This window comes from Grammomys surdaster, unplaced genomic scaffold, assembly GCF_004785775.1.
Source record: "Grammomys surdaster isolate TR1022 unplaced genomic scaffold, NIH_TR_1.0 126036, whole genome shotgun sequence".
NCBI lineage: Eukaryota > Metazoa > Chordata > Mammalia > Rodentia > Muridae > Grammomys > Grammomys surdaster.
The window spans coordinates 2,586,358-2,609,639 of NW_021620849.1; the positions used below are offsets into that span (position 1 = coordinate 2,586,358).

General features: G+C 47.0%; 2 protein-coding genes across 2 annotated transcripts; both read left to right on the forward strand.

Annotated features, from left to right (window-relative positions):
* Window positions 1–1,217: 1,217 nt before the first annotated feature.
* Window positions 1,218–15,980, forward strand: LOC114610344 (tubulin polyglutamylase TTLL13). The gene is made up of 15 exons (XM_028754884.1): window positions 1,218–1,504; window positions 2,005–2,272; window positions 2,978–3,018; window positions 4,615–4,733; window positions 6,968–7,098; window positions 7,491–7,647; window positions 8,026–8,169; window positions 8,515–8,600; window positions 8,916–9,147; window positions 9,743–9,927; window positions 12,112–12,297; window positions 13,301–13,481; window positions 13,796–13,975; window positions 14,537–14,855; window positions 15,487–15,980. The coding sequence occupies exons 2-15, from the start codon at window positions 2,016–2,018 to the stop codon at window positions 15,645–15,647; spliced, it is 2,379 nt and encodes a 792-aa protein (XP_028610717.1). The 5' UTR covers window positions 1,218–1,504; window positions 2,005–2,015; the 3' UTR covers window positions 15,648–15,980.
* A 413-nt stretch (window positions 15,981–16,393) lies between these two features.
* Ngrn (neugrin, neurite outgrowth associated) lies at window positions 16,394–22,006 on the forward strand. The gene is made up of 3 exons (XM_028754813.1): window positions 16,394–16,600; window positions 17,010–17,120; window positions 21,003–22,006. The coding sequence occupies exons 1-3, from the start codon at window positions 16,437–16,439 to the stop codon at window positions 21,610–21,612; spliced, it is 885 nt and encodes a 294-aa protein (XP_028610646.1). The 5' UTR covers window positions 16,394–16,436; the 3' UTR covers window positions 21,613–22,006.
* The last annotated feature ends 1,276 nt before the right edge of the window (window positions 22,007–23,282 follow it).

The following is a 23,282-nucleotide window of genomic DNA, read 5'->3' on the forward strand; positions in this document are numbered from 1 at the left end:
TAGCAGCAATCCAGTCTAACTGGCAAACATCAAACAGGAATCATCAGCAGCAGTTGATCCAGAAGAAACTGAGAGGCTCCACAGATCATCAGGAACCAGTAGAAGTGGCAGGAAGCCACCTGAATAGAAGCTTTTTGGCAAGCTGGTCTCTATGAAGTCAAGTCAAGTGAAGATCAGCAACTCGGTGCAAGGTGAACCAATGCAAGACCCTTGTCACACTGTGCAGTATGTTCACATTCTTTCTAATAACTACACACACTTTCCTCTGTCTGTTTCAGCAAGACATCCTCTCAACTATCTCTGCTTCAGCAAAACATCACATGACATAACTCAGTCCTCAAAGAAACCAGAAATTTCCACTTCAATGTACCTTCTGCAATGTTTGTCTTTTTATGAATAAAAAAAAATGGATCAATTCTTTTCTGGATTTTGGTACAACAAAATAATCTCAATTACACGTTGGGTTGGGTTTGGTGAAGAAAGCTAGTGGAATTCAAAGTAGGGGGGCAGGGATGCCATGTAGGGATGCCAGGAAGGCGACAATGACAGCGCAACTGAATGAGGTCATTCTGTTATTTCCTTTTCTTTATGTTACAAAAGTAATTATTTATGGTTGTGGGTAACATGTCAAGTTGTGGGTGGAGAGGTGAGAGGACAATTTACTGTTGTCCTGGTTTTCTTCTTCCACCATGTGGGTTCTGGAGGTCGAACTCAAGTCCCCTGGATTGTCAGCTAGCAAGCATTTTGACCTGCTGAGTCACCTTGTTGGCCTTATTCTGTAATTCATTAATTGAGCTGGTCCAGCTTATCAGGGTGAAACCTTGGAAGGCAAGTGTTCTAATCGCTGTTGTCCCTGTCAAGGGCGGGAATTTTTTCATAGCACCATTTCTAAAATGTAGAAGAAACACAAGCAGCAATTTTTCCCAAACATAGGACTTGTTTGGGTTGGCCATAGGATTCCAGGAAACATGTAGCAGAAAAGGGCGAACCCGCGCCAATATGGGATGACTACAAGTCTCATAATGCCTTGGAAGAATACGTCTTGGCTGTTCATAGGCTCCTATACACTCGGACCTTCAGACGCACAAGGCAAACGCAGACGGGGGGTGGGGGTGGGGGAGTGGGGGGGGTCCGGCGCAAGATGGCTTCTGCTGGCGCCAAAGTGGGTGTGGTTCCCGGGAAAGCCACGCCCCCAGAACGCTACTGCAATAGGGGCCGCCTTCGTGTCCATAGCGACGGCGGCGGCGGCGGCCGTCGGCTTGCTTAAGAAGGTGCCGCCGCCGCCAGGATCTCGGAGCTAGGAGTTAACCCCGAGGGGGAGCGGGCTCCCCCTCGCGACGGCGGGGACAGACAGTCCTGTGGAACGACGAGACGGTCCCCGACGTCCAGCAACGCCCAGGAAGAGCCGCAGCGAACGAGCGGCGGCCATGAGCGACCAGCTGAGTCCAGCCCCGGGCCGCTAGGGGCAGCTCCAGCAGCCCCTGAGCTCTCCTCAAAACCTCGGGTGGGCAGTGTCTGCCGTGGGTTTCCTTTCCACTGTTGTAACCCCAAAGAGTCTTAGCTATCAGAGGCCCGACCCCAACGTGTTCACGTAGGGAAACTGAATTCTGGCTCAGGGAAATCCCTGGCCCGATAACCTTTGATTTTCAGCTGTATTTTAAAGCAAAGACTTCTCCAGTTCCGTCAGCCACCTCTCTTTCCCTTCAGGAAACAAAACAGCCGCGGTGGTGGTTCCTGCCAGTTCTATTCTGCATGCACTGCGTGTGTTGTATGATCCAGGGTGATCCTGGATGACGGGTTCTTTTAAGTTAAGGACTTTACATCTTATCAGCACCCCATGCTTCCCCACAGCCGTCTACTTGGAAACAACCTATTCTACAGTAGGGTTGGTCTGAAAGGACGACATTTCCTTCTAGCACCATAAAGGAGCTCTGGGTGAATTCCTGCAGGGCTTCCTGGGGCTGAAAAAAGGTCTGATAAATATTCCTATCCCTTCCCCCTTAGAATCTGAGAGGATGGAGCCCAATACCTGTAAGACCAGTGAATCTGAGGAAGATGATATTGAGGAAGAAGAATCTGAAGAAGAATGTGTTAGAGAGGAATCTACCACCCCTAACTCTACCCAGCAGGCACTTGGAAAGGCTGACTATAAAGAATTTGAGAATGGGGTTGCCTTATCTGTTGTAGCCAAGAAAATTCCAAAGAAAATATTAAGTGCAACAGACACAGATGATTTGGAAGTTGGGAGGAGAAAAAGAAAGCGGAAACGAAGGTACCTTTTCCCTAGATCCCTCACAGGTCTGACTCTAGAGAGTTAACCCTTGGCCTCACACCACCATTTGGTAGGAGAGCATGGTGAGATCTAAGCTTTTAACTTTAGTCTTTGGGAGAAGAGAGGAGAGCCAGATGGTGGTGCATGCCTATAATCCCATCACTAGGGAAGCTGAAGTTCTTGACCAGCTTGGACTACAGTGTGAGACACCCTCCCCATCAAAAACCAAATAACCATGGGCTGATGAGATGGCTCAGCTGGAGAAAAAGGCTTGTTGCCCAAGATTGAGAGCCTTAAGTATGAACCCTCAATGCTCACATTAACAAAACAAAACACGATTGTGGTGGCCAGTGCCTTTGATCTCAGTACTCTGGAGGCAGAGACAGGCAGATCTTTGAGTTCAAGATCAGCCTGGTCTATAGAGCAAATTCCAGGACAGCTAGGACTCCACAGAAATTCTCTCTAGGAAATCTAAAAAGAAAAGCTGGAACAGTATTAACTTTTGCTGCAACAGAAAAGAAAAATCAGAGCATTTGGGTCTGCCAAGGTTGGAATTTTAGCATGTTGGTTTGGTATATAAATGCTTTTAGAGAAAATGAGTTTGTATTCTATAAGTCTTAGATACTTCTACACCTGGGTTCCTGGAAGCCTGGCGGCTGTGCTTCCCTCCCACTCAGCCTGATTTCTGTTCCTCCTCCATTTCAGACCCCTCGCCATCAACCTGACCAACTGCAAGTATGAAAGTGGTAAGCAGGGGCTCAGTGCTCACAGTTCGTGTGCAAGAGGGACTATTATCCTGGGACAGTCATGCAAGAAGGACTATTGTTCTTATCCTTGGGACAGTCACAACCACTCTCCCAGCTGCTGGCTCCTGCTTAGGTGACCTGCTACTTACACTGAGGTTCCTGGGTATCCCCAAGCTTTGATACTGACAGCTGAGATGTGGCTGTTGGCAGTTAGTCTCAGTGGTAGGGAGGGCATCTCCACAGTCAGCTGGCCAAAAAAAAAAAAGAAAAAAGAAAAACAAAGAAAATAAAAAACAAGCAAATAAAAACAAACAAACAAAAAAAATAATTAAAAACACAAGCCAGGCATTTGGGAGGCAGAGGCAGACAGATTTCTCTGAGTTTTAGGCCATCCTGACCTACATAGTGAATGACAGCCAAGGCTACATAGTGAGAATCATATAATTTAAAAAGGTGACTGCCAGGTTTGTGGAGGCACATGCCTTTACTCCCAGCACTTGGCAAGCAGATGCAGGATCTCTGAGTGCAAGGTTAGCCTGGTCTACAGAGTGAGTTCCAGGATAGTCATGGCTATACAGAGAAACCATGTCTGAAAAAACCAAAACTAACTAGCTAACTAACTAACTAAGGTGGCTGAGGATGTAGCTCGTTGGTAAAGTACTTGTCTAGCATGCAAGAATCTTTAGATTTGATCCTCAGCACCACATTAAACTGGCCCTTGTCAGTTTATGCCTGTAATCCCAGCCTTTTGGAAATGGAGTCAAAAGGATGAGAAGTTCAAGGTTATCCTTGGTTACATAGACAGCCTGGATTACATGTAAAAATAATAAATAAGCTTACAAACAAACTGAAGGAACATAAGAAACACATAAGGAACATAAGGAAAAATTAAAACTGCTTTTGAGACTGGGGAGATAGTTCATTGTATAAACGCACTTGCCAGTAAGGCTAACAATCCAGCTTCAATCCTGAGGACCCACACGGTAGAAGGAGACTCCTGCAGATTGTCCTCTGACCTCCACATGCATGGTCTGGCAAATACGTGCTCACCCACATACACATGATTAAAAACAATAAAAATCTTTAAAAACAAAAAACAACAAAAAACAGCTGCTTTGAAGGGTTGAGAATTAATCCTAATGGTAAAGGGCTTACATACCAGGCAAAAGGCCCTAGCTTTGACCTCCAACGTCTCAAAAACAAAAACCACATTTTCCCTTTGACATTCAGCTTGAGTGGACTTTAACAATTACAAGTAATATCCCCAGCTAGGTCAGGGTTTTCCTCTTTCCCCTCTTCTCCCAACTGACGTCTGTACAGAGAGCCACTCAGGGTCTTAGGTGCCGGAGAGCTCCAGGCCTAGGATGGGTTGTACACCCACACAGTCTTCGCACAGAGCAGCAGAGGGTCTGCCTCTTGTTTTCTCTGCTAGCCTCATGAACTTGGAATTGCAAACTGGTAACTAAGTTGCTGAGGTAAGAACCACATGCCTTTAAGATCGATCTGCTCTCTGGTCAGGTCTATTCCTTCCAGCTAGAGTTCCTGGGCTCATGGCTGGTGCCCAGGCTGGCAGCATTGACCTCCCTGTCTCTACAGTGCGTCGGGCAGCCCAAATGTGTGGCCTGAAGGAAGTAGGAGAGGATGAAGAGTGGACTGTGTATTGGACAGACTGTTCTGTCTCACTGGAACGAGTCATGGATATGAAGAGGTTTCAGGTACGAATGTCCTGGTCCATTCCCACCCTGACATTGGAGGCTGCTTCTTTCCATTGCTGCACCTTATACAGACAGGGAAGCCCCCCCCCCAGGTCTTCTGCTCCAATAAAAATATTCTCCTCTTGGCTGTTTGGAGCTTCTGTTATCAGAAGTGTTTAGTGGGCACACCCCTGTCGAGTTATCTGTTCTCACTGGTGACATCTGAACAGCCTGCCTGCCTCATTGAGAGCAGGTGTGCCCACCTTGGGGCGAGGACTGGAAGGCTGCTTCAGGGCTCATAGTCAGAGGCTAGGGATGTAGCTCAGTGCTCAGTGGTAGAGTGCTTGCCTAGTATACACAAGGCAATTTTCCAATCTAAGATATGGTGGTTGGGGGACCACTGATTAGGTCAGCTGGATGGTTTAGTATCTAAGCAGCTTAGTATCACACATCTACCAATAAAGTGTGGAGGAGCCAGGTTGGTGGGAAACAGTGTGGAAGAGCCAAGTGTGGTAATGTCCATCAGTGATCCCAGCATTGAGAGGTGGAAGGGAGGATCGGGAGGAGTTCGAGGCCATGGTACATAAGATCCAGTTTCAAAAGAAAAAAAAGTGGGGCTGGGGGGGAATCAACTTCCTGGCAGAGAAGAGGGCAGGAGAGTGAGCCAGCCAGCAATCACATGCAGGGCTAGGCATGGTATGTATAGTGGTACAAGGCAGTAATCTCAGCCGGCAGAAGGCTCAGTGAAGAGGATAAGGTTTTTGAAGCTATGTCTTGGGCTGTATCACGACTCTGGCTCAACAATAACAAAAAACAAGAGTGTGTTATCATGTCCGGTGAAGTCATGTGCGGCTTGCTGATGAGAACACAGTCATAAGGAATGGGTTGGGGGCACGTTCATCACAGGAACATCATGAGCGTACTAAACAAATGGTTGCCGTGACACCAGGTGCTCAAGTTGTCTAGGACTACCATCAGGTATGCAGTCTATCCTTACCTGTAGGCTTTTTGGGGAAAATCCAGGATGGGAGTCAGATACTGTAACTGTCCTAACCTAGTCTTAAAGGAGGGAACTAGAGAGAGAAACTGTTATGAACTCTGGAGAAGCTTCAGAGAAGGGAGTATGCAGGGAGCAGATGTCGGGTGAGGGTTACTAATGAACAGTAATTAACTGCCTTTTCTGAGGGATTCCTATGCGTTGGTCAAACACTGTTAGGTGATTTTATATTGCTTCTTCATTAAACCTTTAACAACCCTGAGTGGCAGATAGCTGTGTGTTAAAAAGAGGACAGGACAGCTCAGAACACAAAGTTCACATAGCTAGTGACTGTGGAAGCCAGCTGAATGCATGCAGCTGTCTCATTCATCCATCACCTTCCATCCCTGCAATCGAGAGCCGCTAAGGGCCGTCAGCAGGCTTCCTGTGTGTGATCTCTGGGTGCTGTGTGTGCATTCCCTGCAGTCTAATTAGTTTTCTTTCCTCTTTTGTGTCTTCAAGGAGAAGCATTTTTTTGTGTGTGTGCTATCATATGTCATTCTTCTTTTAAAAGTGTGCCTATGTGAGTGTGTTTGTGAGGTGTGTATGTGTGTGTGTGTGTGTGTGAGTGAGTGTATATGGTGTGGGGTGTGCATGTGTGGTGTTTGTGTGCAAGTGAGTGTGTGTTTGTGTGTGTGGTGTGAGTATGTTTTTGTGTGGGATGTGTGTGAGTGGGTGAGTGTGTGAGGTATGTGTGATTGTGTGTGGTATATGTGTCTGAGTGAGTATGTGTGTGAGTGTATGTGTAGTATGTGTCTATGAGTATGGTGTGTAAGTGGATATGTGTTTGTGGGAGGTGTGAGTAAGAATGTGTGTTGTGTGTGTATGAGTGAGTGTGTATGAATGTGTGTATATGTGTATGTTGCTAGGAATCGAACCTAGAACCTAATGCCTGCTAGTCAAGCACTCCCACCACTGAGCCTTATCTCCAGACAGCATAGTTATTCTGGTGGACTGGGAGATGTGAGATGGCTGGAGGGCACAGGTACTGCCACTGGACACTTTTCCAACTGTCCTTCCTTTCTCAGCCTTGGTGTAGACGTGTCGGGGAGAGGTCATGAATGGATTTCCCTCCTGCCTATGGAAGCTTCCTGTTTCACACTTGCTGACATCTTCCTTTCCTCCCCAGACTCTTTTCACTGGCTTCCTGAGATGCCCAGGTCCTAGGAACTGCCACTAGCTACAGCAGGGGCTGAATAACCAACTGACTCTGTTTCAGAAAATCAACCACTTCCCTGGAATGACAGAAATCTGTCGCAAAGATCTGCTGGCTCGGAACCTCAACCGCATGCAGAAGCTCTACCCTACTGAGTACAACATCTTCCCACGCACCTGGTGCCTCCCTGCAGAGTGAGTGAGCCCAGCTCCATGGACAGGATGAGGAGTCACTCTCTGTGCTCTCAATGACCCAGATGTGTTTCAGAGGGTTGGAACTGGGCCGAGAAAGATTCAGCTGGCTGGGAGTGGTGGCTCAGACTTTTAATCCCAGTACTTGGGAGGCAGAGGCAGATGGATTTCTGTAAACTTGAGACCAGTCTGGACTACAGAGCAAGTACAGGATAGCCAGGGTTACAAAGAGAGACTGTCTCAAAAAAGAAAGTTTCAGCTGCCCAAAGCAAAGTGGGTCTAAAGCTAAATGCTCCAGGAAGAACCTGGAGGTAGATAACAAGAAGATGGCCATGGGGGTCCCAGGACAGGCAGGATGCACAGAAACCCTTTGACCAGCCTCTCTCTGCATGTAGCTATGGGGACTTCCAGGCCTACGGTCGTCAGCGGAAAACCCGCACTTATATCTGCAAGCCAGATAGCGGCTGTCAGGGGCGTGGCATCTTTATCACCAGAACCCCCAAGGAAATCAAGCCAGGAGAGCATATGATCTGCCAGCAGTACATCACCAAGGTGAAGGCCACCTCGGAACCCCCAGGCCTTTCCCCACATTGGGATGCCATAGCTCTCATACACCAGGGCCAGAGTTCAATTATAGGCTCCTGTCCTCTCTGCTGTCTTCATTATCTTACACACAGACTATAGCCATTGTTCAGAGCTAGCCAGCCTGGGTTTGACTCAAAGCTTCCCCATTTCCTGGACATACGATCTTGGGCAGTTATCTGGCTCTGTTTCCTCACTGTTAAATGAAAGTAGTAACACGATTATTATTATGATTACTGTGAGGATTCAATGTGTTATGTATTAGAAGCACCTGTAATAATCATATATGGCATATAATAAGCACTTCACAAGTTCATTAGTATTCCCTCTGGGTTTGCATGCTCTTAGCCCTTCCTCATCGATGGCTTCAAGTTTGACATGCGAATCTATGTTCTGATCACTTCCTGTGACCCTCTCCGGATCTTCATGTACGAGGAAGGCCTGGCCCGTTTTGCCACTATGCCATATGTGGAACCTAGCCATAACAACCTGGTGAGGAGGCAGGGTGGCACCTTCTTCTCTTCCTTTGCCATGAGTGCCTTGGTTCTAGGCACAAACATGGTGGAAAAGTTTGTTATTGTCAGCTAAGACCAAAGAAGGAAGCCAGTGAGAACAATAGCAGCGGGGAGGGGAGGGAAGAAGGAGCCCTTGCTGGGTGGTGACTGAGGAAAGGTTGCCCAGCACAGCCTCTTTGCCAGGATCATACAGAACAGTCTCTGGTGAAGAAGGCCAGGAGCTGAGCAATCCTGGCAGAGCAGTGGGTAATAAGTCACTGAAGGGCTGGAGAAGCTGCACAGAGAGGCAGTGTGAGCCAATCTAGGGCTGTTCACTTCACAGGAGGAGGTCTGCATGCACTTGACCAACTATGCCATCAATAAACATAATGAGAATTTTGTTCGAGATGATGCTGTGGGCAGTAAGAGGTATCCCCTATTCTGCTTCCCTTGCTTCCTCTACCCTTAATCTCACAGTCTCAGGAGCCCAAGAAACCCATTCGGCTCTTAGAAAGCTGATTTCTCAGAAATCCCTGCTTTTGAAGACACTAATCTTGTGTCTGAGCTCTAAGTACAGCCTCAATAACCATACCCCTAATAACTAATCCCAGCTCTGAGCTGCTAGTAGCTTTGAAGCCCAGGGTCCCAACAAATGGAAGTGGGGTTAAGTCAGGAAGCCTCGTGCCTGCAGCCAGGCCCTGCTGGCCTGGAGACTGGCCTTCCTCTGAGCACTGGGCCTCACAGGAAGCTGTCGACACTCAATGCCTGGCTGCGAGAACACAGCCACGATCCCCGAGAGCTGTGGGGGGACATCGAGGACATCATCATCAAAACCATCATCTCAGCCCACTCTGTGCTTCGCCACAACTACCGAACCTGTTTCCCCCAATATCTGTGTGGAGGCACATGTGCCTGCTTTGAGATCCTGGGGTTTGACATCTTACTGGACCACAAGCTCAAGCCCTGGCTTCTAGAGGTAAGATTTCTCTCCTGGACTCAACAAGGCCAAAGTCAGAGGCCTTACCTTGAAAGGAGTACACTTACCTGGTAGAATAGGGAGGTTGGGGGATGGAGAAGTCTCAGGGTAGGCCAGGACCAGGTGAAGACATAAGCCTTCTATCAGTTCCTGAGACAAGCATTGGTAGTCTTTGGCCTCTGCAACAGCAGTTTAAACTGGGCATGGTGGCACATGCCTGTAATCTCAGTGTTTGAGAAGGAGAGGAAAGAGGATCATGACTCTAGGCCTCAGCTACATGGTGAATTTGAGACTAGCCTGGATTTTATGAAATCCTGTCTCAAAAACCCAAGAAAATCAATCAAGCAAGCAAATATAGCAATCCATGTTTAGGATCATACAGTGTTCCCTAAGACTTGCCAACAAGGACTCTGTATCCAGTCAAATTGTCTAGTTTTTCTCTCACTAGCCTGTAGATCAGTCAAATTTCTTCTTGGTTGTTGGCTGGGGCCACGGGCCAGAGCTGTTTCTCCCCAGACCCCCAGTTAGACTTTCAAGAGACCACCATCGACTCAGGTGGTCTGGGAAAGGGGCAATAATACCTACCTCTTGGCAGGTAAACCACTCCCCAAGCTTCACCACAGACTCCCGCCTGGATCGAGAGGTGAAAGATGCACTTCTCTGTGACGCTATGAACCTTGTCAACCTCCGGGGCTGTGACAAAAGGAAGGTGATTGAAGAAGAGAAACGTCGAGTCAAGGAGCGGCTTTTCCCGTGCCACCAACTGCCACGAGAAACCAGGTGTGCCTGGTATCTGATAAATGTTTGTTTACTTAAGACAGGTCTCTGGCTGGTCTGGAACTACATATGTAGACCAGGTTGGTCTCAAACTCACAGAGATATACCTGACTCTGCCTCATGGTTGCAGGGATTAGAAGTGTGCATCACTATGCCCGGTTTATTTATTTTTAAGTTAATATAGTAAGTGTTTGTGTGTATGTGTGTGTGTGTGTGTTTCTGTACATGTGCCATGTCAGACCTGTGGTTAGAGGACAGTGTGTAGGAGTTGGTTCTCTCCTTCCACCAATGCTGGGTCCTAAGAATGGACTCAGGTCCATAGGCTTGGCAGGAAGTGCTATTACCCATTGATCCTTGCAGGTTCTGGTAGGTGTTTAGATGTGCAACTTGACTTCTTACTACTTTCCTGAAAGAAGGAGAAGGCTACAAGGCATTAATTACCCTTAAAAACTTTTTAATTTTTTTTTTAAATTTATGTACTTATTTTATGTATATGAAAACACTGAGACTAGCTGTATTCAGACACACCAGAAAAGGGCATTGGTTCCCGTTATTGATGGTCGTGAGCCTCTATGCTGGGAATTGAACTCAGGACCTCTGGAAAAGCAGTCAGTGCTCTTAACAGCTGAGCCATCTCTCCAGCCCCCTACTCCCCCTCCCCCGACTTTTTTTGGCATAGATAATACATTGCATATTATAGAGACATTTACAAAAATACATTGAGTAGTCTTTTCATGTCCCTTGCCAGTGAATCGGTTCTCAGCTGTTCCTCTTTACTACTTGTAAGGCTTATACTTTCGCAAGCATTTAAAAATCTAAATGTGGCCGGGCGGTGGTGGCGCACGCCTTTAATCCCAGCACTTGGGAGGCAGAGGCAGGTGGATTTCTGAGTTCCAGAGTTCGAGACTAGCCTGGTCTACAGAGTGAGTTCCAGGACAGCCAGGACTACTCAGAGAAACCCTGTCTCGAAAAACCAAAAAAAAAAAAAAAAAATCTAAATGTGTTTATACAAAATATATTCTCCTGGGGCTCGGAGAGATGGCTCAGCAGTTAAGAGCACTGGTTGCTCTTCAGAGGTCCTGAGTTCAATCCCCAGCAGCCACACGGTGGCTCACAACCATCTGTAAAAAGGGATCTGATGCCCTCTTCTGGCACACACGTGTACATGCATACAGCAGACAACTCATACATTGAATAAATAAAATAAATTAAAAATATTTTCTCCTTGTCTACTCAGATTGTTAAATAAATAACACTCTGTAGCTTCCCTTGCAAGGGACATAAGAAACTTTATGTAGTGTGATTAGCTGTTTTGTTTTTATTTTTTGACACAGTTCTTGCTATATACAGTTCAGGGTAGAACTCCTCTGTAGCCCAGGCGGGCCTTGAACTAGTGATATACCATAACTCCCAGCTGTTTTTTTTTCCCTTACTATAATATTTGTATTTATTCTTCAGAACTTCATAGATGCATACAATGTATTTTGATTATATTCACCCCCCACACTCCAACTCTTAATTATTCCCAGATCTACCCTCCCAACTTCTTTTTTTAAAAAAAGATTCATCTATTCCTTTATTTTGGGTATAGGAGTGCCAGAAGCGGTTCTGGAGTGGTGGTACAGGACTGTGAGTCTACTTAGAAGGTAGATCGGGAGGATCATGAGTTCAAGGCCAGCTTGAGCCACTTAAGTCAGCAAGAATATATGCGGTTTTCTTTTTTACAGTCGAGGAATAATCATAACAAGCATGTGCTTTATCACTGTGCTACACCCGGCCTTGATTGCTTCTGAGGCTGGCCTTGATCTCACTGTGGAGCTAAGGCTGGGTTTGGACTCTAGTTCCCTTTGCCTCTGCCTTCCCAGTGTTAGGCTGCAGCACATCTAGTTAATCCTTTTACATTTTCTGTAGTGTGTGAATATTCCATTACAATTGGGAACCCAAAAGACTGTGGTAACTAGAGTGTTTGCTTATGAATAGGTCACTCTGTACTTAGGAAGAGAATCAGAATTCTGGAAACCACACCTACACAGTGGGGTTGGCCGTGTGCTTCCCTACATAGGCAGGGGCCAGGGAGACCAGGCAGCCAGAGGAGGTTCTGGAACTGAAAGCCTTAGCCAGTATTCCTTTCCCTCTTGAACTTCCCTCACAGCCCTCCTCTGACTTCCCTGAGCTTGGTTTCCATAGGCGAGAACAGATTGAGTTATCCCAGGCTGCCTTGCATGACCAGGAGCGTTATGAAGATTCCCACCTAGGGGGATACCGGCGGATCTACCCAGGTCCTGACTCAGAGAAATATGCACCCTTCTTCAAGCACAATGGCTCCCTTTTCCAGGAGACTGCTGCCTCCAAGGCCAGAGAGGAGTGTGCCAGGTACCTTGGCTGCATTTTCCTCTGTTCAAGTGGGTTAGGGGCAAATCCCAAAGTCAAAATGCTCCCTAGCAGGGGAAGAGGAGGCCATACACTTGAGAAAAGGGCAAAAATTCTAACAGGTTCTTTCTGTGTGCAGGCACATACCTGCATGCCTTCACTCGAATGTGTTATGTGTATGTATGCAATACATGTGTGCACACATATGCATGTGGAGGCCAGAGGACAACTTTGGGTATTGTTCCGTAGCTGTTCACCTTGTGTGTTTTTAAATAGGTAAAGGTCACATTCACTTATTTGTGTGTGTGTGAATAGCACGTGCACATGTGGGAGTCAAAAGATCTTTTGGGAGTCAGTTCTCTCCTTCCACCATGTGAGTTCCAGCAAGCGAACTCAGGCAGTCAAGTTTGGTGGTAGCACCTTTATCAGCTGAGCCACCTTGCCAGTCCCACTTTGTTATTACTTTTTATGTATTTATTTTTAAAGTTTTTTTTTTTAAAAACTGTGTCTCCATATATAGCTTTGACTAGCCCAGAACTTGCTGTATAGATGAGGCTCACTCCAAATACAGAAATCTGCTTGTCTGTGTTTCCCAAGTACTGGGATTAAAAGTGCCCCCATGTCTGGCCCACTTTATTTTTTTGAGTCTTTTATTGGCCTGAAGCTCACCAATGAGGCTAGGCTGGCTGACCAGTGAGAAGCCAGGGACCTGCCTATTTTTGTCTCCCCAGTGCTGAGACACAAACACGTGCTACCATGCCCAGCTTTTGTACTGGGATTCTGGGGCTTGTACTCAGTTCCTCATCCTTTCAGGGGAGGGTCTTCAATGCCCAAGCCATCATCCCAGTCCACTATCAGAGCCTTAGTGATTCTTCCCTTCACCGTGTTTCCTACACTCTAATCAGTCCCAGCAATGCATCATGAGTTTCTTTCATTAGACTCACCCCCCCAGCCCCATTCTCCCCACGCAGCCTCTCCTGTGTCTGAAACTGCTGTGTCTTGTCAGGCAGCAACTGGAAGAGATTCGCCTAAAGCAGGAACAGCAGGAGAACCCAGGCACCAGGAAGCGCAAGGAAAACAAAGAGCAGAACCAGGGAGAATCAGCTGGGGAGAAAAGCCGCTCCAGAGCAGCTACACGGGTCCTTGCCACCAGCCTGGCTTTCAGGAACCGGAACCGGGAGAAAGAGGTGTCAGGAGCTGTGGCTCTTACCTTCTCACATGAAACTAAATTGGAACTACTAGGGGAGGGAACCCTTGCTGTCCCCTTCTAGGGAGGGGACCCTTGCTGTCCCTTCTCTCCTTGCATGAGAGAGATGAGTGTCTAACTAGTAAATTGGATCTGACCTTTTGGAACAGAAGGTGAGAGAATGGACAGCTAAGGGAATCTTACAGTGAGGCCTGGGGAGGGAAGGAGGTAGAGTGGGCCAGGGGTCCTGCAGCCATCCTTGCTGGTGGTCTAAGACTCATCTTGGACGTCCTGTATCTCTCCTGTACCTTGTAGCTGCTACCAGTACAACTGGACACGACGCAGCCTCAGGACATTGTGGAAGAGGAAGAGCTTGAGCGGATGAAGCTCCTGTTACAAAGAGAGAACCTCATCCGAAGCCTGGGCATTGTAGAGCAGCTCACTCGAATGCTGTACCCCAGCCACCGGAGCCACAGGAAGCTTCATGAGTATCGGGTGAGGGTCCCTGCAAAGTCTCTCACAAAGCAAGGGAACAAGGGCTGTGATGCCAACACGTGGTGGTGGTTACACCAAAGGAGGTTTATCTGATGGCATCTGTCACTGGAGCCTGGGAGAGGGTCTGATGGTTCCATGATGTCTGCTCCCAGGCTCCCTTGGGTTGGGTATTGCAATCCAGCCAAGTGCAGCTCCCAACTTTCTCAATTGCAAGAGACTTGTTGTCTCTATTTCTGTTTCACAGTAACCCACAACTCATGACTGACAAATTAACAAGGCCACCTTCATGCTCAGTGGCTCACCCTAGTATTGCCAATGCCCTGGCTCTAATGGGAGCTAAGTAAACAGACTTGGGACAACAAAACAGCTGCCGTTTTCACTATTCCCTGGGCTAGTAGCAAACCTGTTGGGCCCTCTGTTTTTGATGAACCCCAAAAGAATAACTAGTTAAACAATGGCTATGGCCTAGGAGAGATCGTTTTATTTTTTAGTTACATGTTTCTTCCAACACTCTATCCAGACTCACAAGAAATATGGTAAGGGGCTGCTCTTCTCCTCTAGCCTAGATTTCACCAGGACGGGCTGAGCAGTCAAGAACTGCAACCTGTGAATTTGGTCCCATTGGTGTTCCTGAGAGGGGCTGCCTCAGAGCAGATCCCTCCTCATTTCCTGCAACCACTTCGGCCCCACGAATTGATCCCCAGGATCTTAGGGCCACTATCAAGCATGAATCCCGCAATTGCACAGCATTCCCGGTACCATCTTCAGCCCAAGAACTTCAACTGGATAGGAGATTCAGCAGCCACTGGCCCCTGTTCATTGTCAATGAAGAAATCTGGGAGGCACTATTTTTCCAGCTCTAGAGTCAGGCTCACTAGCCGTAAGTATACAAAACTAGCCTTGGTCACTTTTGACTGGTGTAAATTCCCAGTAGAAAATGTTACAGCTGGGATGCTCCTAAGATACAAAGTGGCACTCCTGGTAGTGTAGGAATGGGGGAAGGCAGTGGACCCTTATTTACTTGCTTCTATCTAGTGACCCTGGTGATAGAGATGAGAGACAGCCCCAGCCCTCAAGAAAGGTTAACAGGGAAATGGACATGTAAACAGACTAATTAAAATACAGTGTAGTAAAGATGCTGGAGGGTAGAATGGGATGCCACTCTCCTGTGTAACTGAACCACAGATGGGAAGGAGGTGAGAACATCTCTTCTGTGAGTACTACAACTTAGTGGGGATCCATGTTTCTACTGCAGAAGGCCAAGCCAGCAGAAGGCTAGAAGCCATAAACAGAGCCCTGTCAGGATCAGTGCCACCCACTTTAACCCCAAAGCAGGGCTATCTTCTGCAGCCCGAAAGACAGGAAAATGGCTCATGGACTGAATGCTGCACCTTGCCCTCCATGGTAAAATCTGAACACAGAGGAACCAAGGCTGGGGACCTCACCCTATGCCCTGCCTCTGCACCAGTACTGCAGCATTCCAGCCCACTCCTCAACATCATCCAACACAGGTAAAAGAAGGAAAGCCCAGCACTCAACCAAAAGAGTAAATGGTCTTCAATCTTTGCTAATTGAAAGACTGCCAACAAGTTCCAGTTTGAAAAGCTCTGGCCAGGACCTTTGTTTGCAAAAGGCAAAACACGGAGATACCAGGAATTCTTCAACATTCTAAGATTCTTTGGGGATCGGTAAAGACTAAAAGATGAAGAGCTAAGGCCAGCTTCTATGCATCTCTGCTCATCAAGTCTTAGGCTGAGTTTATCCCTAAGCAATGGGTCTGAACCCTGGGTGTGGCTTGGGGCTGGAGGTCACTGGGCAACAAGGAGTTCCTTTCTCAGAGGAGTCAAAAGCCCAAGGTACGGTGTAGTCGCCATCAGAAGATTGCTGAGGGTTCGCCCTTCCTGCCACAGTGGCAGAATCAGGCAGGCCTGGGCAGCCTGTGCCAGAGGGGCGGCTCTGGGCAACTGAACCCGTCTTTTTATTAAAGTTTATGTCGTTTTCCAGGCGCGTGCTGTACCTCCTTTCGATCCTCCCGTCTGAGGCAAGCTCTTCTCATAGTTACAGTAGGGAAGCCCAGCTCAGCCTGGTGACTAAGGCCTGTAATCCTAGTTACTTAGGAAACTGAGGCAAGATGATGATGAATTCAAGGCTAGGACAACTCAGACCGTCTCAAAATTTTTTTCTTTTTAATGGCTAGGGAGATAGCTCAGTGGCAGTAGCTTGCCTAGCAGTAGATTGCCTAGCGTGTACAAGGCCCTAGCTTGGCTCCCCAGCACCGCAAAACCAAAATAAGCAGAAAAGGGTGGGCAACTGGACAGTACAATGACAGCCCCCGCCCACCCAGTAAACTAAAGGCGCCTGAGACCGCCTAACTTCCGGTTCTTCCTTTCTGCTTCCGGGTCCGTCCTCCCACTTCCGGTGCTTTCTGGTCGCCAGCTGTAGATCACTACCTCGCGTCGCAATGGCGCGTTCTCTTAGCGTGTTCTTCGGCAGTCGTGTCCGCGCCGCTGTCGCTCGCTGTGGGTTCGCGTCCCAGGGCGTGGCAGGCCCGGGTTCTGTCAGCCGCGAGCCGGACCCCGATTCCGACTGGGAGCCGGAGGAGCGGGAGCTCCAGGAGGTGGAGAGGTACCTGCTTCTTGGCGGACCCTCAGCCTGAAGTTAGGCTTCGTGCCCCGGCGCTCCTTGCGGTGTCCCCTAGCTCCGGGCCTCCAGCAGCCGCGTCCGCATAGGCTCTGGTTTCTTCTCGCCCGTTGTCAGGGCGCAGGGGCAAGTGGTCAGCTCCCTTGAGAACCTAGGTCCCGTTGCTTAGTGACGTGTTTCACCCGTTAGAGAATTCGGCATGCTTACGTTCAGGTGGTGTAGGTGTTAGATTTCTGGGGCAGTGTACACAGAGTGCTTTAACCTGGCAGACATGGCCGAGCTGCCTTTGCGGTCAGACAAGAGGGCTGGGCTCTCCAAGATTTAGTCCGAGACTTTTTTTGAAACACTCGTCTTGCTTCCATGCATGGCTTTTGCCATTGGTTCTTTCCCCCAGCGCTTTGAAACGACAGAAAAAAGCAATGCGATTCCAGAAAATTCGAAGGCAAATGGAGGCTCCAGGTGCTCCACCCAGAACATTGACATGGGAAGCCATGGAGCAGATCCGGTAAGACATTGTTTACAAAATGGGGTTTACCTTTTGGGGATATTAATACTGCCTTTTAAGTAGAAGACGTCATAATAAGGAACTTCCTAAACTTGTCCAGAATTTTGTTTTGTGATGCTGGGATCAGCAGAGGGACTTGCTTATGGTCCACTGAAGTCATTGCCTCCTAAGACATACCCAGCTCGGATTTAGTATGTTACATTATGGACAGTTGGTGGGTGGGGTTTTTTTTGTAACAGTTCTGATATTTATAGAGTCTAACATCTGAATAGAACGTGGTATTCTCAACCTGAGATCCTGAAACGGAACTTTCCGTGGTTATGTGCATTTTTTTTAAAGAAGAGAACTGTAACTTAGAAGTTTTGGAAGGAACTTTTCTTCTTTAAGACGACCTCTGGCAGCCCAGCTGGCCTCCAGCACACTATGGCTAAGGACAGCCTTGTACGCCTGTCTTCCTGTGTCTGCCATCTGAGTTCTGTAACTGAGATTATAAGTATCTGCCAACTCTCCTGGATTTTTATTTTATTTACGTATTTATCTTTTGACAAGGCTACTCTGTAGACCAGGTTAGCCTGGAATTCTAGGCAGTCCTCCTTCCTCTGCCTCCCAAGTGCTGGGAGTACGTTGTATATGAGCCACTACTGTTAACTTGAAAGGTGTCTTAAAAGAACTTAAGTATTAAGGGTTGTTTCCCTCTCCCTCTTTTTGGAGCTAGGGGGGAGAGCTCAGTTGGTAATTTGACTGGCAAGCATGGGGATCTGAATTTGGTTCCCCATCACCCGTGGAAAAAGCCTGGTATGGTGGCATACTCTTGTAATTCCAGCAGCGGTGACATGGGAAGCAGAAACAAGGCATACTCCTGGAGCTGGGAGGCAGGTTAGTCTAGCCTGCATGGTGAAGTTGCTGGCCAATGAAAGACCCTGTCTCAAAAGGATAGAAGGTGTCAGAAGACCAACATTAGAGATTGTCCTCTGACCTCCATGCACCCAGACACATATATGCACCCTTTACACTTGAATACACACATTTTTTTTTGTTTTGTTTTGTTTTTTGTTTTTTCGAGACAGGGTTTCTCTGTGTAGCCCTGGCTGTCCTGGAACTCACTCTGTAGACCAGGCTAGCCTCGAACTCTCGAACTCAGAAATCCGCCTGCCTCTGCCTCCCAAGTGCTGGGATTAAAGGCGAGCGCCACCACCGCCCGGCAAACACACACATTTTTTAATAACCTATTTAAGCTTAGTTTGGCATACGTCCAACTGAAATCCCACCATTGAGGAACGGGACAAAGGCAGATAGGTCTGTACAAAAGCTCTGGTGGTCTACATCGTGAGTTTCCAGGCAGCCAGGGCTATAAAGAGAGACACGTCTCAAGACAAAATTGTTGAGGCTGGCTCATATCCAAGGTTGGACTCAAATGTGTTATCTAAGGATGACTTATTTCTGAGTCTCTTGCCTCCACCTCTTGAGTGCTGAGGTGACAGGCATGTGTTACCACATCTGGTTTATATAGTGCTCAGGAATGAATTTGGGGCGTTTGGGCATGCTAAGCAAACCCCTACCAACTGAACATCTTAAAAATCCCTCCTCTTTGTTTTTTTCTAAGGTTGCTTATTTGTTTTTTCATGTTTGTTTCTGCTTTGCCTTTTTAGACAGCCTTTACTATGTAGTTCAGGCCGGTGTGAAACTCACCACGTTCCTCCTGCCTTGCCCTCCAATCCTGGGATTAGAGTTGAGTGCTATTATTCTTACCTGTATTCCACCTGGAACATGGTGTGCAGAGTGAGGATTATTTGCTCTACCTATTTCAAATAGGTATTGTATATCTTTCTAGATTTCCTTACCCACAAATATAGGTGTCAATTTTTTACTTCTTAAATCACAAGCAGCATTTGGTAAATTCTTTTCCTTTTTTCACTCACTATGTACTTTTGCCTTTTCCATTTCAGTGTGAGCTCCTGGGCTGGGGTGGAGCTCAGCGCATTTACCTAGTCTGTACGAGGCCCCGGGTCAGTCCTGAGAACCAACACCTTCTCTTCCTTTCCTGACCTGGAAAAAAAGTTCTACTTCTGTTTCATTTTGTTTATTTTTTGGAGACAGGGTTTCTCTGTGTGGCCCTGGCTTTCCTGGAACTCACTCTGTAGACCAGGCTAGCCTTGAACTCATCTCTGCCTGCCTTTGTCTCCCAAGTGCTGGGTTAAAGTGGACACACTGTTTTTTTTTTTTTTTCCTTAACTACTTCTTTTATAGATGCTCAGTGAGCCATAGTTTATTTTTACCTGTCTTCTATGACAGGTATTTGAGTTCTTTGCATTCTTTCCCTTAAAAAGAGCTCCAAGCTGGGGAGGAGAGTTGGGGGTGGCTTGGTGGCAGTGGTGCACACCTTTAATCCCAGTATTCAGAGGCAGAGGCAGGCAGATGAGTTCCAGGCCAGCCTGGTCTACAGAACAAATTCAGGGACCACCAGGGTTACACAGAGAAACCCTGTCTCCAAAAACCCAAAAGATAAAAAAATAAATAAAAGAATCAGTAAATAGCTTTATATTTGCAGTATGCAGCATCTCTACCAGATGGAACTACGTTTTGATAAATATTGCTGAATAGCCCTATGTTGACTCTTCACCCTTCTTAAAGACTCTAATTAACAAAGAGAATTCTGTAGAGTTGGTCCAGACTTTGTAACATCTCCTGGATACCCAGGAAACTGTATGTTTTTCAACTCCAAGATTCTGGGAATCCTATTCTGAGCCTCAAACATACTAGGTAAGTACTCTGCCTTTGAGGTTCAGCCTGTTTATCTGCACTCTACACTTTATTCTCCCTCTCTCCCCCTCTATATATGGTATTTTAAAATATTTATATAATATATATGATATATATATCTCATATATATAAAATACCTTTCCATTTTGGAGACCAGGTCTTAATATGGCTGGCTCTCAGGCCTCAAACTTTTTTTTTGGTTTTTCGAGACAGGGTTTCTCTGTGTAGCCCTGGCTGTCCTGGAACTCACTCTGTAGACCAGGCTGGCCTCGAACTTAGAAATCTGCCTGCCTCTGCCTCCCAAGTGGTGGGGTTAAAGGCGTGCGCCACCACCGCCCGGCTCAAGGCCTCAAACTTACAGAGACCCTCCTGCCTCTGCCTCCTGAGTGCTGGGATTAAAGGCGTGTGCCACCATGCTTTGCTTGTCTACCACCATGAATAATAGCTTTTAACCAACTTTTTAGCTTTTTACCTGTCAGATCCTTGTTTGTAGTCAGTAAATTAACAAAAAAACAGGTCGTGAAATAAACCTGTCAGCTCCTGTTTTGTTCTGTACTGCCCATTATCTTGCTTACGGCTGTGAGCTCTCAGTTGAGCTGTTTCCTGATGCAGAGTTATACATTTCCCGTGCTGCTTGCTCTACAAGCAGTACCTTCGTTCTCTCCCAGCTTTCTGCTCCTTGTCCTTTCAGATCACTTCTGCTTGGACTTCCTCAGGCAATTCCTGGGTCAGTGTCAGTACAAGTGTTAGTACTGCCTGCTCCCGAGCTCCCTTTGGGTGCACTGACTGCATCTGTCGCTGTCGTGCTCAGTTTTCTTGTGGTATACCTACCACCCGCCTGTAGAATATTGTAAGTGAAGGTCAGTCCACATTATCAAGACCTAACATTGCCATCATTGGACAGCAGTTGGTGGCTATTGGTTGATATGAACTGACCTGATTAACAGTGGCCAGGTATTGCTGTGTGTGGACACAGGTGCAGAATTAATTGGCACAGTCTAAGGACTGCATTTGAGGTTTCCAAGCTCTTTTTTCTTGTTTGTCGTTACTACCATTATCAATTTAGCTCTTGTCATAGGAGACTTATTTGCAATTTGAAAAACTGTTGTTATTTCCTCATAGGTATTTACATGAGGAATTTGCAGAGTCCTGGTCAGTTCCCCGGTTGGCAGAAGGCTTTGATGTCAGCACTGATGTTATCCGAAGGGTTTTAAAAAGTAAGTTTGTACCCACTTTAGAGCAGAAACTGAGGCAGGACCAAAAGGTCTTGAAAAAAGCTGGGATTACCCGAGCGGTTTGCCAGCTCCCCATTGCTGAAGATACCTTGAAGCCGCTCAGTGCAGGCCATTCTGTGTCTGGCCCTCTGCTGATGCCAGGGGGTGAAGTCTCCCCTAAAAGTCAGAATCACAGCCCAGCTTTGAAAGTGGTAAAGTCAAACGTTCACAGCACAGATGCACAGAAGAAACGGGAAGAAAGGAATAAAAGAATCCAAGTCCTGGAAGAAAGCTTGGTGCCTACCACCTCAGCCTTGGGTCATCAGAGAGACCTGGAAAAGTACACCACCAGTGATTCTGAGGCCGCCAGGAGAGCTGACAATGATCTAGTACCAAGTGTTGAGACACCGGAAGTGTTCAAGGCAAGGGAGCCAGGCCGCCAGAACTTCAGCAGCAAAGTAGTGCAGAGGGGGTGTGAGTTCTTTGACAGCAATGGAAACTTCCTCTACAGGATTTGAGCCTGGGCCTGGCGTTTGGAGAGGCCTTGACACTGCTGGACAAGTAGACTTGAGGGTGCCAGCATTTCTGCACACCACTGGCCACTTTGGAGTAAGAGTTGATGAGGCTAGGATGTGGGGGAGGAGCTACTTAGGTAGGTCAGACTCCGAGGATCCCCGTGGATCTAAGTTCTCATTCATCCTTGTTGCTTGGTGGTCTCTCTGTTGAGAACAAGAATTAGGTGTATCCTGTCATGGATTTGTGTGATAGTGTGTTGGAAGGGAATTGAAAGCTTGCCCCCTGACCTCATTTCCTTTCTAATCACTGAACACTCTTCTTGATCTGTCTAATCAATTGGTTCCCTTATGTGCGAAATAAAGTAAAATGGAACAACTTGAAGATGAGTTTCATCCAGAACAGCCTGCTTATTTATTTATTTATTTATTTTTATTTATTTTATTTATTCTATTTTTTGGGGGGGGGTCGAGACAGGGTTTCTCTGTGTAGCCCTGGCTGTCCTGGAACTCACTCTGTAGACCAGACTGGCCTCGAACTCAGAAATCTGCCTGCCTCTGCCTCCCAAGTGCTGGGGTTAAAGGTGTGTGCCACCACCGCCCGCTATTTATTTATTTAAAAGACTTATTTCATGTCTGTGGGTACACTGTTGCTGTCTTCAGACACACCAGAAGATGACATCTGATCCCATTTCAGATGGTTGTGAGCACTATGTGGTTGCTGGGAATTGAACTCAGGACCTCTGGAAGAGCAACCAGTGCTCTTAGTGCTCTTAACCATTGAGCCATGTCTCCAGCCCCATTCTTTAACCTTTTAAAGTTAGCTTTTGTATGTGTGCCATAGTGCGCATTGCTGATGTCATAAGACAACTTGTAGCAATTGGTTTTCCCTTTCCACCGTGTGTGCCTTGGAAATAGAACTCAGGTTGGCAGCTGAACCATGCCATCAACTTGCATGGCAAACAAAACTTGGACTCTGAGTTGCTAGGGTTCTGAAAATGACTTGGGAGTAGGAACAAACCAAGCCGCTAACCATTGACTCCGAACTTTAATGGTTAAAGGCTTAGAGTTCCTAACATAGTCTTGCAAACTACATGCTAAAGTTAAACTGTATTTGATATCCCAGTTGATGCCAGGTTTTTCCTAAAGATGCTTTGAGTATATCAGGAGCCAGCCTGTAGAAATGAACGGACCCCATGATGACTTCTGGTAAATGGCAGCCCTGGGGCTTGAACCCAAAACTAGACTAACTGAACTAACTCCACTAAAGTTCTAGCAGTATGGCATGATGTGGCCTAATTCCTGATGTTTTAGGAGTTACACTAAAAATGTTCTGGTAGAAAACAAAACAGGTCAGCAACAAGAATCCAGTAACAGTTTTTACCTATGTCTTAACTTGAACACCTTGCCAGCTAAAATTGGTACTCTGAAATTATGTTGGCACTTAAAGCATGGACATCCCTACTTGGACATTACCATTTTTAAGTCTATCTTTCTGAAATGCTGACAACAGTAATTTTAATATTGATTGGTATCTTTTGTTTTTGAAATAGCGGTCTTACTAGCCCAGGCTGGCCCGAAACAGCAGTCCTTTTTCTCAGCCTTGGCAGTACTGAGATTGCAGGCTTCCTCTGTCATTTCCCTAGAGGCTTTCCCCAGCCAACCAGTCTAAAGCA

What these genes read in the sequence shown, in the direction of transcription:
- LOC114610344 (XM_028754884.1), top strand. Translation starts at nt 2,016, where the DNA reads ATGGAGCCCAATACCTGTAAGACCAGTGAATCTGAGGAAGATGATATT. An exon ending in AACCTAGCCATAACAACCTG is followed by an intron (nt 8,170 to 8,514) that starts GTGAGGAGGCAG and finishes TTCACTTCACAG; the next exon opens with GAGGAGGTCTGCATGCACTT. An exon ending in TAGAGTCAGGCTCACTAGCC is followed by an intron (nt 14,856 to 15,486) that starts GTAAGTATACAA and finishes CATCCAACACAG; the next exon opens with GTAAAAGAAGGAAAGCCCAG.
- Ngrn (XM_028754813.1), top strand. Translation starts at nt 16,437, where the DNA reads ATGGCGCGTTCTCTTAGCGTGTTCTTCGGCAGTCGTGTCCGCGCCGCT. An exon ending in GAGCTCCAGGAGGTGGAGAG is followed by an intron (nt 16,601 to 17,009) that starts GTACCTGCTTCT and finishes TCTTTCCCCCAG; the next exon opens with CGCTTTGAAACGACAGAAAA. An exon ending in GAAGCCATGGAGCAGATCCG is followed by an intron (nt 17,121 to 21,002) that starts GTAAGACATTGT and finishes ATTTCCTCATAG; the next exon opens with GTATTTACATGAGGAATTTG.